The sequence below is a fragment of the Lathyrus oleraceus genome, chromosome 1, assembly GCF_024323335.1.
Source record: "Lathyrus oleraceus cultivar Zhongwan6 chromosome 1, CAAS_Psat_ZW6_1.0, whole genome shotgun sequence".
Lineage (NCBI taxonomy): Eukaryota > Viridiplantae > Streptophyta > Magnoliopsida > Fabales > Fabaceae > Lathyrus > Lathyrus oleraceus.
Window position 1 is genome coordinate 402,379,295 of NC_066579.1, and position 13,909 is coordinate 402,393,203.

At 31.6% G+C, this 13,909-nt stretch overlaps 2 protein-coding genes across 2 annotated transcripts; both read right to left on the reverse strand.

Moving 5' to 3' along the window:
* Window positions 1-2,760: 2,760 nt before the first annotated feature.
* Window positions 2,761-5,229, reverse strand: LOC127115820 (beta-galactosidase-like). Its single transcript, XM_051047265.1, has one exon. It carries the CDS (start codon window positions 5,227-5,229, stop codon window positions 2,761-2,763), a length of 2,469 nt encoding a protein of 822 aa, XP_050903222.1.
* A 2,683-nt stretch (window positions 5,230-7,912) lies between these two features.
* Window positions 7,913-10,381, reverse strand: LOC127115821 (beta-galactosidase-like). The gene has a single exon (XM_051047266.1). The coding sequence runs from the start codon at window positions 10,379-10,381 to the stop codon at window positions 7,913-7,915; it is 2,469 nt and encodes an 822-aa protein (XP_050903223.1).
* Between the last annotated feature and the right edge of the window lie 3,528 nt (window positions 10,382-13,909).

The window sequence follows — 13,909 nt, forward strand, 5'->3', positions numbered from 1 at the left end:
AACCTCTATGGCAAAACATGAGTGCAACATAATTATACTCATTAAGATAATGTTATAACAGGATAATGAACCCATTGTAAACATGTATGATTCTCCCGTCTTGGTTATCGAAATACTATAACTGAGAAAATGAAATATATAGGAAAATGTAGTTTGGTTGTTCCCAAAAATAGTGTTGAACTATCTAATCAATATTCTAAATTAGATTTTTCTTCACACAAAAATATGTTACATGAGTTGGTCACAACCAAAAGACACACATGAAGTGAATAAAAACTCACCAAATAAGAGTTCAATGTCGTAGAAATCTTCAAACATTTAACTTTATTTATTCAAATACAATTATTAATTTCTAATTTTAGTAATGAAAATAATGAATGACAAAAATGAATACTGCACAAAAGTGTACAGACAGCTAGTGAATAACAAAATTAGGCTCATCGCATGCATCTAAATTAGTTAATTTGAATTTGCTATAATAACTTATCTAGAGTAATGGATAGGTAATTCTAAAATATTAATAACAAGTTGTTCAGGGTTACACAGTGGTTTAGGATAAAATGAAAACATATATATGATAAATGAGTCGGATATAAACACCATAATATATAATCATATCATGTATTTCATAAGGACCTGAAATGAAAGTTATATATACATGACTATATAGACTCTAACCCTCCACAAAGAAAATAGCTCCTTAAAAATATCTTTTAATTTTAATTTTACTTTCATGAAAAAAATAGTAGTTGTCTTCACAAATTGAATTGATTTTTATTAAAACTTCTCTCTATATAAATAAAAAAATAAGATACATTAAAATTAAATGTAATTATTTATTATATTTAATTTTTTTTATCAATACCTTAACATTAAACATGCAATGTAAAGAAAAACATGTCATATATTAAAAACTAAACACCTGACTATTTATTATAAACTATTTTGGGAGATTTTGTTAATAAGTTGTGTATTTTTAAAATTCTTATAATATTTTTCAAAATGTTCATAATAGAAACTATTTTACCACTGCAGTCAAGAAAAGATAATGGATTCGCAAACAAAAATATATATATTTTAATCATGCAAACAAAAATATTTTATTATGTTATATTAAAAATTATAGTTTACAGCGGTAAATATATAATAATTTTTTATTATTATATCACGTTGGTTTCTTGCTCGAGCTATACTATAAGATATGATTTTAATTCGAGAGACATGTTATGTATGAGACATATATAAAAAAATTCTTATTCAAAATAGAGAGACCTCGTTCAATGGTAGACGTGCATGTTTAGTGAAATTAAGATTTAGATTAAAAGGGACGTAAAATAATTGTTCTTTGTATGTCGATTTATAAGATGAGAAGGTAGCCAATTCAAATTTTATACCTCTGAGGGATACATACCATGATAGTGAAAGAGTGAATGTTATGGTTTTCTATTTATCCTTGAGGTTGAGATGCTTTAGAAATATTTATCCAAATCTACATTGTTTGTTGGACTGAACTAACAAGTCGTGGAGTTCATGTTTGAGACGTAGGCTTGTTTTTGTTTGAGGTCGTGAACATAACCTTAAACCTCATGTCACTTCACATCCAAAAAGTTAGAGGTCTGTAAGGGTGAATTGGAAAATGAAATTATTTTAGTCAACCAACACGTTATCGTGATACTTGTGAGGGTCATGTAGTTCTCATTGACGTTTTCACGTCCGATTAAGTCAAATAAAATATGTTACTTGTTATGAGTGTCTTTATTGCTTCAAAACCAACTCAGTGAGATTTAGAATAATGTTCAAGAAGAATTTTCATTTTGAGTTAATACTTGTTTTGTCAGAGAATGTAAGATTTTGAATTCGAACGTTTCTAATGTTGTTTTTTAGAATAATTAACATTGTAGGATGTATATGATATCACATATAGTTTCTTTTACAAAGAAATGGTTCTTTCTTTGTATGAAATTCTAGTTGAATATTTTTCCTAATTAACGAGCTTTTCATTTGGTTTTTTGAGATATTTTTTTTAACGAGATTGAAGTAAGCACTTTATATTTGAACAATTGAATATTCATATAAAGATACAACTCTTTACTATGGAAAGTTTACCAATGTTATATATATAATTGGAATTTACTATATCTCTAGTCAATCATAATGTTTATCCTTGTATTCATATTCTTCAATCTTGTGAAAAACTGTTTCAAAAAAACTAGTTGTCCAAATAAATATATCTAATTTGTTCTATAAAAAAACATTAGTACAAAAATGCACATATAAGAGTAACAAAACATACTTACACACAAACTAAGAAAAAGAAATAAAAGACGCATAAAATTTGATTTATTTGAAAAATTAAAATAAAATGTGTGGTGCAAGTTTTTTATTAGAAAGAAATAAAAAACTTTTAACATGATGTTTTGAAGCAACAATATGTGTTTTTGTAACATTGCACTGCAATTTCAAAAAATTTCAACCAAGATCCAAACGAACTCTAATGTGACCGAAATATAAGATCTAATTTGAGAATATATGATTTATATTTCTCTCTAAGAATGATACAACGTTTCATGGTAGAAAGGTTGAAAGAGATCGGGCGGTTGCTCAAAAAACTTTTATTTTTACCACAACTTACATTAAAGTTGAAAATAAAGAAAAACAAGTTTAACTTATGATATTATTTAATGAGAAAAACTTAATGTATTATTTCAATTTTGATAATTCAACGTTTATTTTTCACATTAATTTGTAGAAAATGATGACTTAACATGTCACCTGCACGGCTAATCTAGCTGTACTATTTGTTACGCCAAATGGAACACTAAACATTTCTTTTGTGACTATAAATCCACAATTAGTTTTTCCTATGCATGCAGCTTCCACAACAGATTGACTATCTGTAGCTTCCCAAGAGCCTTTCTTAAAAGAACCACATTGACCTTGTGGATTTCCAAAGCTAGCAAACTGGATTTGTGAAATTACTTGTCCATTTTGGCATGATAGTTCTAGTTGTGAGCCTTCATATACATTAGCACAAATAGTTCCTATTGTCACCGTTTGGAACTGAACACTTTGAGGATTACCACCTATTTCTTCAAATAAAACCAATGTGTTCATGTTATCATTCAAGAATGACCTTGGTACATGATACCACCTTTGTGATGGACCTCCACAATTGGTGTTGCACTTTTCCTTTACATATTTTCCACGATAATCGCACGTGTCACTGCATCCATTTGTAGTTGTAATCCAAGAAGGCCAATAACGACCAATGCTATGTCCATTCACCCAAGCATGTCCTTTACCTAGGCCTTGGAAGTCCACCACAATAGGGTTTGTTCCAACTGGAGCTTTAAACTCTGACTTATACCAAGTCATAGGTTTCCCAATAGGAATATTAGGTGAATTAGTGTTCCATGACACACCGACATGTGATTGCAAATCATATAAACGTTTCCTCTCACCATTCAAACCAACCTTATAAGACCAAAGGTTAGTTGACAAATCCATAGTAACATTATTTTTTCCAATCAATTGAACAGTGCCACCTGAAATGCCCGTTTTTATCTCGTCAAACCATGCACCATAATTTGCAAGCCCGACGGTGGCACTAAGCAAAGTTATAATGTTTGTTCCATTCTTCAAAGAAACTTTCGTTTCATAAGTGAATTTATTTCCCCATTGGCTAAATTGGTATCCTATATACTTCCTATTAACATAACCATGAAGTGTATGGCCCATAGTATTCACACTGAGAGTCGCATTACTCCAAATTGAAGTGTCATTGATGTCAACACTAGTCATGTACCATAAATAGTCACTAGCATCCAAGGTTAGTTCCTTCTGCTCCAAAAGCTCGTGTGCTTTAATATTTCCCTTTCCATTCAAGGTGTCTTTCTTTGGCTCCATTTTCCATTTCCATGTGAGTCCATTAGAACTATTATCACCACTCCTTTTCACCATTATTGAGGTTTGACTGTTAACCTTTGCTGTATTGAAAATTTCTTTGTTGCATCCATTAAGAATGGTGACGGACCAGGCAGGAATAAAGTATTTACCATCATTTTGTAAGTCAACATTTGCATCTTTGCTAGTGTCATTATTGCTCAGGAAACAAAATCTTGCGCCATTGGAATTAGAGTATGTTGTAAGTGTGATTCCATTTCCCAGATCCTTATCATTTATTGATGTATAATTTGTAAGAACATTTTCACCCAATTTAATTGCTGCATGAAGTTGCTTAAGATGTCCCCATTTTGGTTGATTCAAATTCCCATACTCGTCAATTGGTGCATCATAGTCATAAGATGTTGTGATATATGGTCCACCTGCTGTGCGGCCAAAGTTGGTTCCTCCATGGTACATGTAGTAGTTGTTTAAGACACCTCCATTTTGGAAAAAGCGTGCAACTGAGAAAGCTGAATCTTCAGCACTTCTATGGGGAACCTTTTCACCCCATTTTTGGAACCAACCAATCCAATTTTCAGTGAACATTTTAGGACTTTTTGGGTTATTGGGTTTAAAATTATGACAATAGTATCCATTGCAAGTATTGATGATAGGTTGAGGAGCATCAGGTTGCTGACACATGATCCATGGAACCCCAATGTTTTGTGCTAGAGCCATCTGAGCACACCATTTAACGTATGTCTTCCCTGCATCTTTGTAATTCCACATGATATCTCCATATTCATTCTCAATTTGAGCTAGAAGAATGGGACCTCCTTGTGATGCAAATAAATTTGCTTCTTTTGCCACATTCACGATCTTTGTCGTAAAAATTTGCATTTCGTTCTTGTAAACCATATTATCTGTCCTTAACTCAATCCCAGGAATATTGTGAAGCCACACTGGGATCCCTCCGTAGTTCCATTCCGCACATGCATAAGGACCAATCCTCATAATGGCATATAGTCCAGCTTCTTGGATAAGCTTGAAAAATTTGACAAAATCCAAATTTCCTGAGAAATTATATTCACGTTGAACAGGTTCGTGACGATCCCAAAATATATAAGTTTCAATGGCATCAAGGCCACCATCTTTGGCCTTTTGAATAAGGTCAGGCCACATCTCCACGGTGCTTCTTGGATAATGGATTGCACCTGAAAAAATAAGACGTCTTTCTCCATTGATAATGAGAGCTTTTGAATCATAAGAAACCTCTATGGCAAAACATGAGTGCAACATAATTATACTCATTAAGATAATGTTATAACAGGATAATGAACCCATTGTAAACATGTATGATTCTCCCGTCTTGGTTATCGAAATACTATAACTGAGAAAATGAAATATATAGGAAAATGTAGTTTGGTTGTTCCCAAAAATAGTGTTGAACTATCTAATCAATATTCTAAATTAGATTTTTCTTCACACAAAAATATGTTACATGAGTTGGTCACAACCAAAAGACACACATGAAGTGAATAAAAACTCACCAAATAAGAGTTCAATGTCGTAGAAATCTTCAAACATTTAACTTTATTTATTCAAATACAATTATTAATTTCTAATTTTAGTAATGAAAATAATGAATGACAAAAATGAATACTGCACAAAAGTGTACAGACAGCTAGTGAATAACAAAATTAGGCTCATCGCATGCATCTAAATTAGTTAATTTGAATTTGTTATAATAACTTATCTAGAGTAATGGATAGGTAATTCTAAAATATTAATAACAAGTTGTTCAGGGTTACACAGTGGTTTAGGATAAAATGAAAACATATATATGATAAATGAGTCGGATATAAACACCATAATATATAATCATATCATGTATTTCATAAGGACCTGAAATGAAAGTTATATATACATGACTATATAGACTCTAACCCTCCACAAAGAAAATAGCTCCTTAAAAATATCTTTTAATTTTAATTTTACTTTCATGAAAAAAATAGTAGTTGTCTTCACAAATTGAATTGATTTTTATTAAAACTTCTCTCTATATAAATAAAAAATAAGATACATTAAAATTAAATGTAATTATTTATTATTTAAATTTTTTTATCAATACCTTAACATTAAACATGCAATGTAAAGAAAAACATGTCATATATTAAAAACTAAACACCTGACTATTTATTATAAACTATTTTGGGAGATTTTGTTAATAAGTTGTGTATTTTTAAAATTCTTATAATATTTTTCAAAATGTTCATAATAGAAACTATTTTACCACTGCAGTCAAGAAAAGATAATGGATTCGCATACAAAAATATATATATTTTAATCATGCAAACAAAAATATTTTATTATGTTATATTAAAAATTATAGTTTACAGCGGTAAATATATAATAATTTTTTTTATTATATCATGTTGGTTTCTTGCTCGAGCTATACTATAAGATATGATTTTAATTCGAGAGACATGTTATGTATGAGACATATATAAAAAAAAATTCTTATTCAAAATAGAGAGACCTCGTTCAATGGTAGACGTGCATGTTTAGTGAAATTAAGATTTAGATTAAAAGGGACGTAAAATAATTGTTCTTTGTATGTCGATTTATAAGATGAGAAGGTAGCCAATTCAAATTTTATACCTCTGAGGGATACATACCATGATAGTGAAAGAGTGACTGTTATGGTTTTCTATTTATCCTTGAGGTTGAGATGCTTTAGAAATATTTATCCAAATCTACATTGTTTGTTGGACTGAACTAACAAGTCGTGGAGTTCATGTTTGAGACGTAGGCTTGTTTTTGTTTGAGGTCGTGAACATAACCTTAAACCTCATGTCACTTCACATCCAAAAAGTTAGAGGTCTGTAAGGGTGAATTGGAAAATGAAATTATTTTAGTCAACCAACACGTTATCGTGATACTTGTGAGGGTCATGTAGTTCTCATTGACGTTTTCACGTCCGATTAAGTCAAATAAAATATGTTACTTGTTATGAGTGTCTTTATTGCTTCAAAACCAACTCAGTGAGATTTAGAATAATGTTCAAGAAGAATTTTCATTTTGAGTTAATACTTGTTTTGTCAGAGAATGTAAGATTTTGAATTCGAACGTTTCTAATGTTGTTTTTTAGAATAATTAACATTGTAGGATGTATATGATATCACATATAGTTTCTTTTACAAAGAAATGGTTCTTTCTTTGTATGAAATTCTAGTTGAATATTTTTCCTAATTAACGAGCTATTCATTTGGTTTTTTGAGATATTTTTTTTAACGAGATTGAAGTAAGCACTTTATATTTGAACAATTGAATATTCATATAAAGATACAACTCTTTACTATGGAAAGTTTACCAATGTTATATATATAATTGGAATTTACTATATCTCTAGTCAATCATAATGTTTATCCTTGTATTCATATTCTTCAATCTTGTGAAAAACTGTTTCAAAAAAACTAGTTGTCCAAATAAATATATCTAATTTGTTCTATAAAAAAACATTAGTACAAAAATGCACATATAAGAGTAACAAAACATACTTACACACAAACTAAGAAAAAGAAATAAAAGACGCATAAAATTTGATTTATTTGAAAAATTAAAATAAAATGTGTGGTGCAAGTTTTTTATTAGAAAGAAATAAAAAACTTTTAACATGATGTTTTGAAGCAACAATATGTGTTTTTGTAACATTGCACTGCAATTTCAAAAAATTTCAACCAAGATCCAAACGAACTCTAATGTGACCGAAATATAAGATCTAATTTGAGAATATATGATTTATATTTCTCTCTAAGAATGATACAACGTTTCATGGTAGAAAGGTTGAAAGAGATCGGGCGGTTGCTCAAAAAACTTTTATTTTTACCACAACTTACATTAAAGTTGAAAATAAAGAAAAACAAGTTTAACTTATGATATTATTTAATGAGAAAAACTTAATGTATTATTTCAATTTTGATAATTCAACGTTTATTTTTCACATTAATTTGTAGAAAATGATGACTTAACATGTCACCTGCACGGCTAATCTAGCTGTACTATTTGTTACGCCAAATGGAACACTAAACATTTCTTTTGTGACTATAAATCCACAATTAGTTTTTCCTATGCATGCAGCTTCCACAACAGATTGACTATCTGTAGCTTCCCAAGAGCCTTTCTTAAAAGAACCACATTGACCTTGTGGATTTCCAAAGCTAGCAAACTGGATTTGTGAAATTACTTGTCCATTTTGGCATGATAGTTCTAGTTGTGAGCCTTCATATACATTAGCACAAATAGTTCCTATTGTCACCGTTTGGAACTGAACACTTTGAGGATTACCACCTATTTCTTCAAATAAAACCAATGTGTTCATGTTATCATTCAAGAATGACCTTGGTACATGATACCACCTTTGTGATGGACCTCCACAATTGGTGTTGCACTTTTCCTTTACATATTTTCCACGATAATCGCACGTGTCACTGCATCCATTTGTAGTTGTAATCCAAGAAGGCCAATAACGACCAATGCTATGTCCATTCACCCAAGCATGTCCTTTACCTAGGCCTTGGAAGTCCACCACAATAGGGTTTGTTCCAACTGGAGCTTTAAACTCTGACTTATACCAAGTCATAGGTTTCCCAATAGGAATATTAGGTGAATTAGTGTTCCATGACACACCGACATGTGATTGCAAATCATATAAACGTTTCCTCTCACCATTCAAACCAACCTTATAAGACCAAAGGTTAGTTGACAAATCCATAGTAACATTATTTTTTCCAATCAATTGAACAGTGCCACCTGAAATGCCCGTTTTTATCTCGTCAAACCATGCACCATAATTTGCAAGCCCGACGGTGGCACTAAGCAAAGTTATAATGTTTGTTCCATTCTTCAAAGAAACTTTCGTTTCATAAGTGAATTTATTTCCCCATTGGCTAAATTGGTATCCTATATACTTCCTATTAACATAACCATGAAGTGTATGGCCCATAGTATTCACACTGAGAGTCGCATTACTCCAAATTGAAGTGTCATTGATGTCAACACTAGTCATGTACCATAAATAGTCACTAGCATCCAAGGTTAGTTCCTTCTGCTCCAAAAGCTCGTGTGCTTTAATATTTCCCTTTCCATTCAAGGTGTCTTTCTTTGGCTCCATTTTCCATTTCCATGTGAGTCCATTAGAACTATTATCACCACTCCTTTTCACCATTATTGAGGTTTGACTGTTAACCTTTGCTGTATTGAAAATTTCTTTGTTGCATCCATTAAGAATGGTGACGGACCAGGCAGGAATAAAGTATTTACCATCATTTTGTAAGTCAACATTTGCATCTTTGCTAGTGTCATTATTGCTCAGGAAACAAAATCTTGCGCCATTGGAATTAGAGTATGTTGTAAGTGTGATTCCATTTCCCAGATCCTTATCATTTATTGATGTATAATTTGTAAGAACATTTTCACCCAATTTAATTGCTGCATGAAGTTGCTTAAGATGTCCCCATTTTGGTTGATTCAAATTCCCATACTCGTCAATTGGTGCATCATAGTCATAAGATGTTGTGATATATGGTCCACCTGCTGTGCGGCCAAAGTTGGTTCCTCCATGGTACATGTAGTAGTTGTTTAAGACACCTCCATTTTGGAAAAAGCGTGCAACTGAGAAAGCTGAATCTTCAGCACTTCTATGGGGAACCTTTTCACCCCATTTTTGGAACCAACCAATCCAATTTTCAGTGAACATTTTAGGACTTTTTGGGTTATTGGGTTTAAAATTATGACAATAGTATCCATTGCAAGTATTGATGATAGGTTGAGGAGCATCAGGTTGCTGACACATGATCCATGGAACCCCAATGTTTTGTGCTAGAGCCATCTGAGCACACCATTTAACGTATGTCTTCCCTGCATCTTTGTAATTCCACATGATATCTCCATATTCATTCTCAATTTGAGCTAGAAGAATGGGACCTCCTTGTGATGCAAATAAATTTGCTTCTTTTGCCACATTCACGATCTTTGTCGTAAAAATTTGCATTTCGTTCTTGTAAACCATATTATCTGTCCTTAACTCAATCCCAGGAATATTGTGAAGCCACACTGGGATCCCTCCGTAGTTCCATTCCGCACATGCATAAGGACCAATCCTCATAATGGCATATAGTCCAGCTTCTTGGATAAGCTTGAAAAATTTGACAAAATCCAAATTTCCTGAGAAATTATATTCACGTTGAACAGGTTCGTGACGATCCCAAAATATATAAGTTTCAATGGCATCAAGGCCACCATCTTTGGCCTTTTGAATAAGGTCAGGCCACATTTCCACGGTGCTTCTTGGATAATGGATTGCACCTGAAAAAATAAGACGTCTTTCTCCATTGATAATGAGAGCTTTTGAATCATAAGAAACCTCTATGGCAAAACATGAGTGCAACATAATTATACTCATTAAGATAATGTTATAACAGGATAATGAACCCATTGTAAACATGTATGATTCTCCCGTCTTGGTTATCGAAATACTATAACTGAGAAAATGAAATATATAGGAAAATGTAGTTTGGTTGTTCCCAAAAATAGTGTTGAACTATCTAATCAATATTCTAAATTAGATTTTTCTTCACACAAAAATATGTTACATGAGTTGGTCACAACCAAAAGACACACATGAAGTGAATAAAAACTCACCAATTAAGAGTTCAATGTCGTAGAAATCTTCAAACGTTTGACTTTATTTATTCAAATACAATTATTAATTTCTAATTTTAGTAATGAAAATAATGAATGACAAAAATGAATACTGCACAAAAGTGTACAGACAGCTAGTGAATAACAAAATTAGGCTCATCGCATGCATCTAAATTAGTTAATTTGAATTTGTTATAATAACTTATCTAGAGTAATGGATAGGTAATTCTAAAATATTAATAACAAGTTGTTCAGGGTTACACAGTGGTTTAGGATAAAATGAAAACATATATATGATAAATGAGTCGGATATAAACACCATAATATATAATCATATCATGTATTTCATAAGGACCTGAAATGAAAGTTATATATACATGACTATATAGACTCTAACCCTCCACAAAGAAAATAGCTCCTTAAAAATATCTTTTAATTTTAATTTTACTTTCATGAAAAAAATAGTAGTTGTCTTCACAAATTGAATTGATTTTTATTAAAACTTCTCTCTATATAAATAAAAAATAAGATACATTAAAATTAAATGTAATTATTTATTATATTTAATTTTTTTTATCAATACCTTAACATTAAACATGCAATGTAAAGAAAAACATGTCATATATTAAAAACTAAACACCTGACTATTTATTATAAACTATTTTGGGAGATTTTGTTAATAAGTTGTGTATTTTTAAAATTCTTATAATATTTTTCAAAATGTTCATAATAGAAACTATTTTACCACTGCAGTCAAGAAAAGATAATGGATTCGCAAACAAAAATATATATATTTTAATCATGCAAACAAAAATATTTTATTATGTTATATTAAAAATTATAGTTTACAGCGGTAAATATATAATAATTTTTTATTATTATATCACGTCGGTTTCTTGCTCGAGCTATACTATAAGATATGATTTTAATTCGAGAGACATGTTATGTATGAGACATATATAAAAAAAAAATTCTTATTCAAAATAGAGAGACCTCGTTCAATGGTAGACGTGCATGTTTAGTGAAATTAAGATTTAGATTAAAAGGGACGTAAAATAATTGTTCTTTGTATGTCGATTTATAAGATGAGAAGGTAGCCAATTCAAATTTTATACCTCTGAGGGATACATACCATGATAGTGAAAGAGTGAATGTTATGGTTTTCTATTTATCCTTGAGGTTGAGATGCTTTAGAAATATTTATCCAAATCTACATTGTTTGTTGGACTGAACTAACAAGTCGTGGAGTTCATGTTTGAGACGTAGGCTTGTTTTTGTTTGAGGTCGTGAACATAACCTTAAACCTCATGTCACTTCACATCCAAAAAGTTAGAGGTCTGTAAGGGTGAATTGGAAAATGAAATTATTTTAGTCAACCAACACGTTATCGTGATACTTGTGAGGGTCATGTAGTTCTCATTGACGTTTTCACGTCCGATTAAGTCAAATAAAATATGTTACTTGTTATGAGTGTCTGAAGGTGAGAAAAACAAGAAAGGGGGGGTTTGAATTGTTTGAAAAATAAGCGCTTTTGCAAAATGAAATCACACAAAGATTTTATACTGGTTCGCTTATAACACAAAGCTACTCCAGTCCACCCGGCCAAGGTGATTTCGCCTTCAACAAGGACTTAATCCACTAATCTTGAAAGATTACAAACAACCCCTAAGAGAGAAGAAAATCTCTTAGTCCTCTCAAGTCTACAGACTACAAAGAGTCACTTGAGGAAATCAAATAAAAAAAAGATACAAGATGTGTAATCTAGAGTGCTTCTAAGAAAGCAAATATTACAAACTTAAGAACAATTTTTCACTTGATAAGCAAAAGCTTAGTGAAAATCTTTGAAGAACAAAGATGTTTTTCTTGAGCGTGATATGATTTCAGTATAGTTTTGGCTAGTGATTTCTTCGTGTGTACTGAATGAGATTTCTTCTCTATTTATAGGAGTTGAAGTAGAGTTGAAGTAGCGTTGAATCTGTTGGATATTGAGATGTAATTACGCCATTCCATTAATAGCTTCTGCAGTAGACTTTTTCACTTAGAAGTGACTACTTACCACAATTAGTATCTTCTCTCTTGGAAGTGGAGATTAACGTCTCTTTCTAATTGAGGAAATCCATTTGCAGAACTTTAACTTGGCTTAAACGTTACTTCATCATGATTAACAATTCTGATTAGAGTCTTTGTGTATCTGGAGAAACTTGCTTCTGATGTTATCTCTTGAAAGTTCAGATGACGCTTGATAACTTTAGATTTTACAGAAGGCATTTGTTCAGAGTCAGAGCTTCTAGACTTTACTTCATGTTCAGATGCTTCTGATACTTTGCAGTTTTGTCCAGAGTCAGAGCTTCTTGAAACGAGATTCCACTTTAGATGCTTCTGATACTTGAGATTTTGCATCTGATCTTGTTGTGCATCTGATGACATCATCAGATTTATTTCTTCTTTCTTTAGAACCCTGCACACTTAGAAACTTTTCGTTAGGGTGCCACTTTTGGTTTCATCCTTTGTTATCATCAAAATCATGGAATCTATTGTAGAACTATTTTTGTTCTTACAATCTCCCCCTTTTTGATGATGACAAAACAAATAAAATTATCAGATGAAACATGAAAAATATTAGATCAGATAGACAAAAGCTCCCCCTGAGTTAGTACTAGGGAGTTCAGAAGTTCTTACCAGAGCTTTCCAAGCAATAAGATTTCTGAAAACTTTCTGCAATTTCTTAATTTAATGTTAGAATTATTTAATCAGAGCTATTATTTAATCAGAGCTATTTATATCAGAACTAATTCTATAATTGTTGCAGAATGCTTAAGGTTTTAGACATAATTTTCATCAGAGCTATTTAATAATTTCTCCCCCTTTTTGGCATAATCAAAAAGGCATAAAACATAAAAGAATAATAGAGAGAAAAACACTTCATTAAACAAAAGCACAAAGGCAAGCAGCAGTCAAAACATCAGATTCAACAGAAATATCAGAGCTAAAAAGAAAAGACAGAAGCAAAAACACTAGGCAAACAAAAGAAATCCTAAGTGCCTAAGGGTTTGGAGGAGGAGGAAGTCTCTGTAGTAGCATAGCAAACATATTCTGGAGGTTTTCATTCAGAGCGTCTTGCTTGTCCATCCTTGCCCGGAGCTCACTCTGATCTTGCTTGATCTCTTTCTGATCTTGCTTGATCTCCTTCAGAGTGTTAAGAATCAGAGGGATCGCAGAGGAAGACTCCCCCTGAATCAGAGCCTGCTGAGCTTCAGCTTCAGCAGCAGCTTGGGCTTCTGCATCTGCCTTAGCCTTGGCTTCAGCTTCCTGAATCCTTAGA

What these genes read in the sequence shown, in the direction of transcription:
- LOC127115820 (XM_051047265.1), bottom strand. Translation starts at nt 5,229, where the DNA reads ATGGGTTCATTATCCTGTTATAACATTATCTTAATGAGTATAATTATG.
- LOC127115821 (XM_051047266.1), bottom strand. Translation starts at nt 10,381, where the DNA reads ATGGGTTCATTATCCTGTTATAACATTATCTTAATGAGTATAATTATG.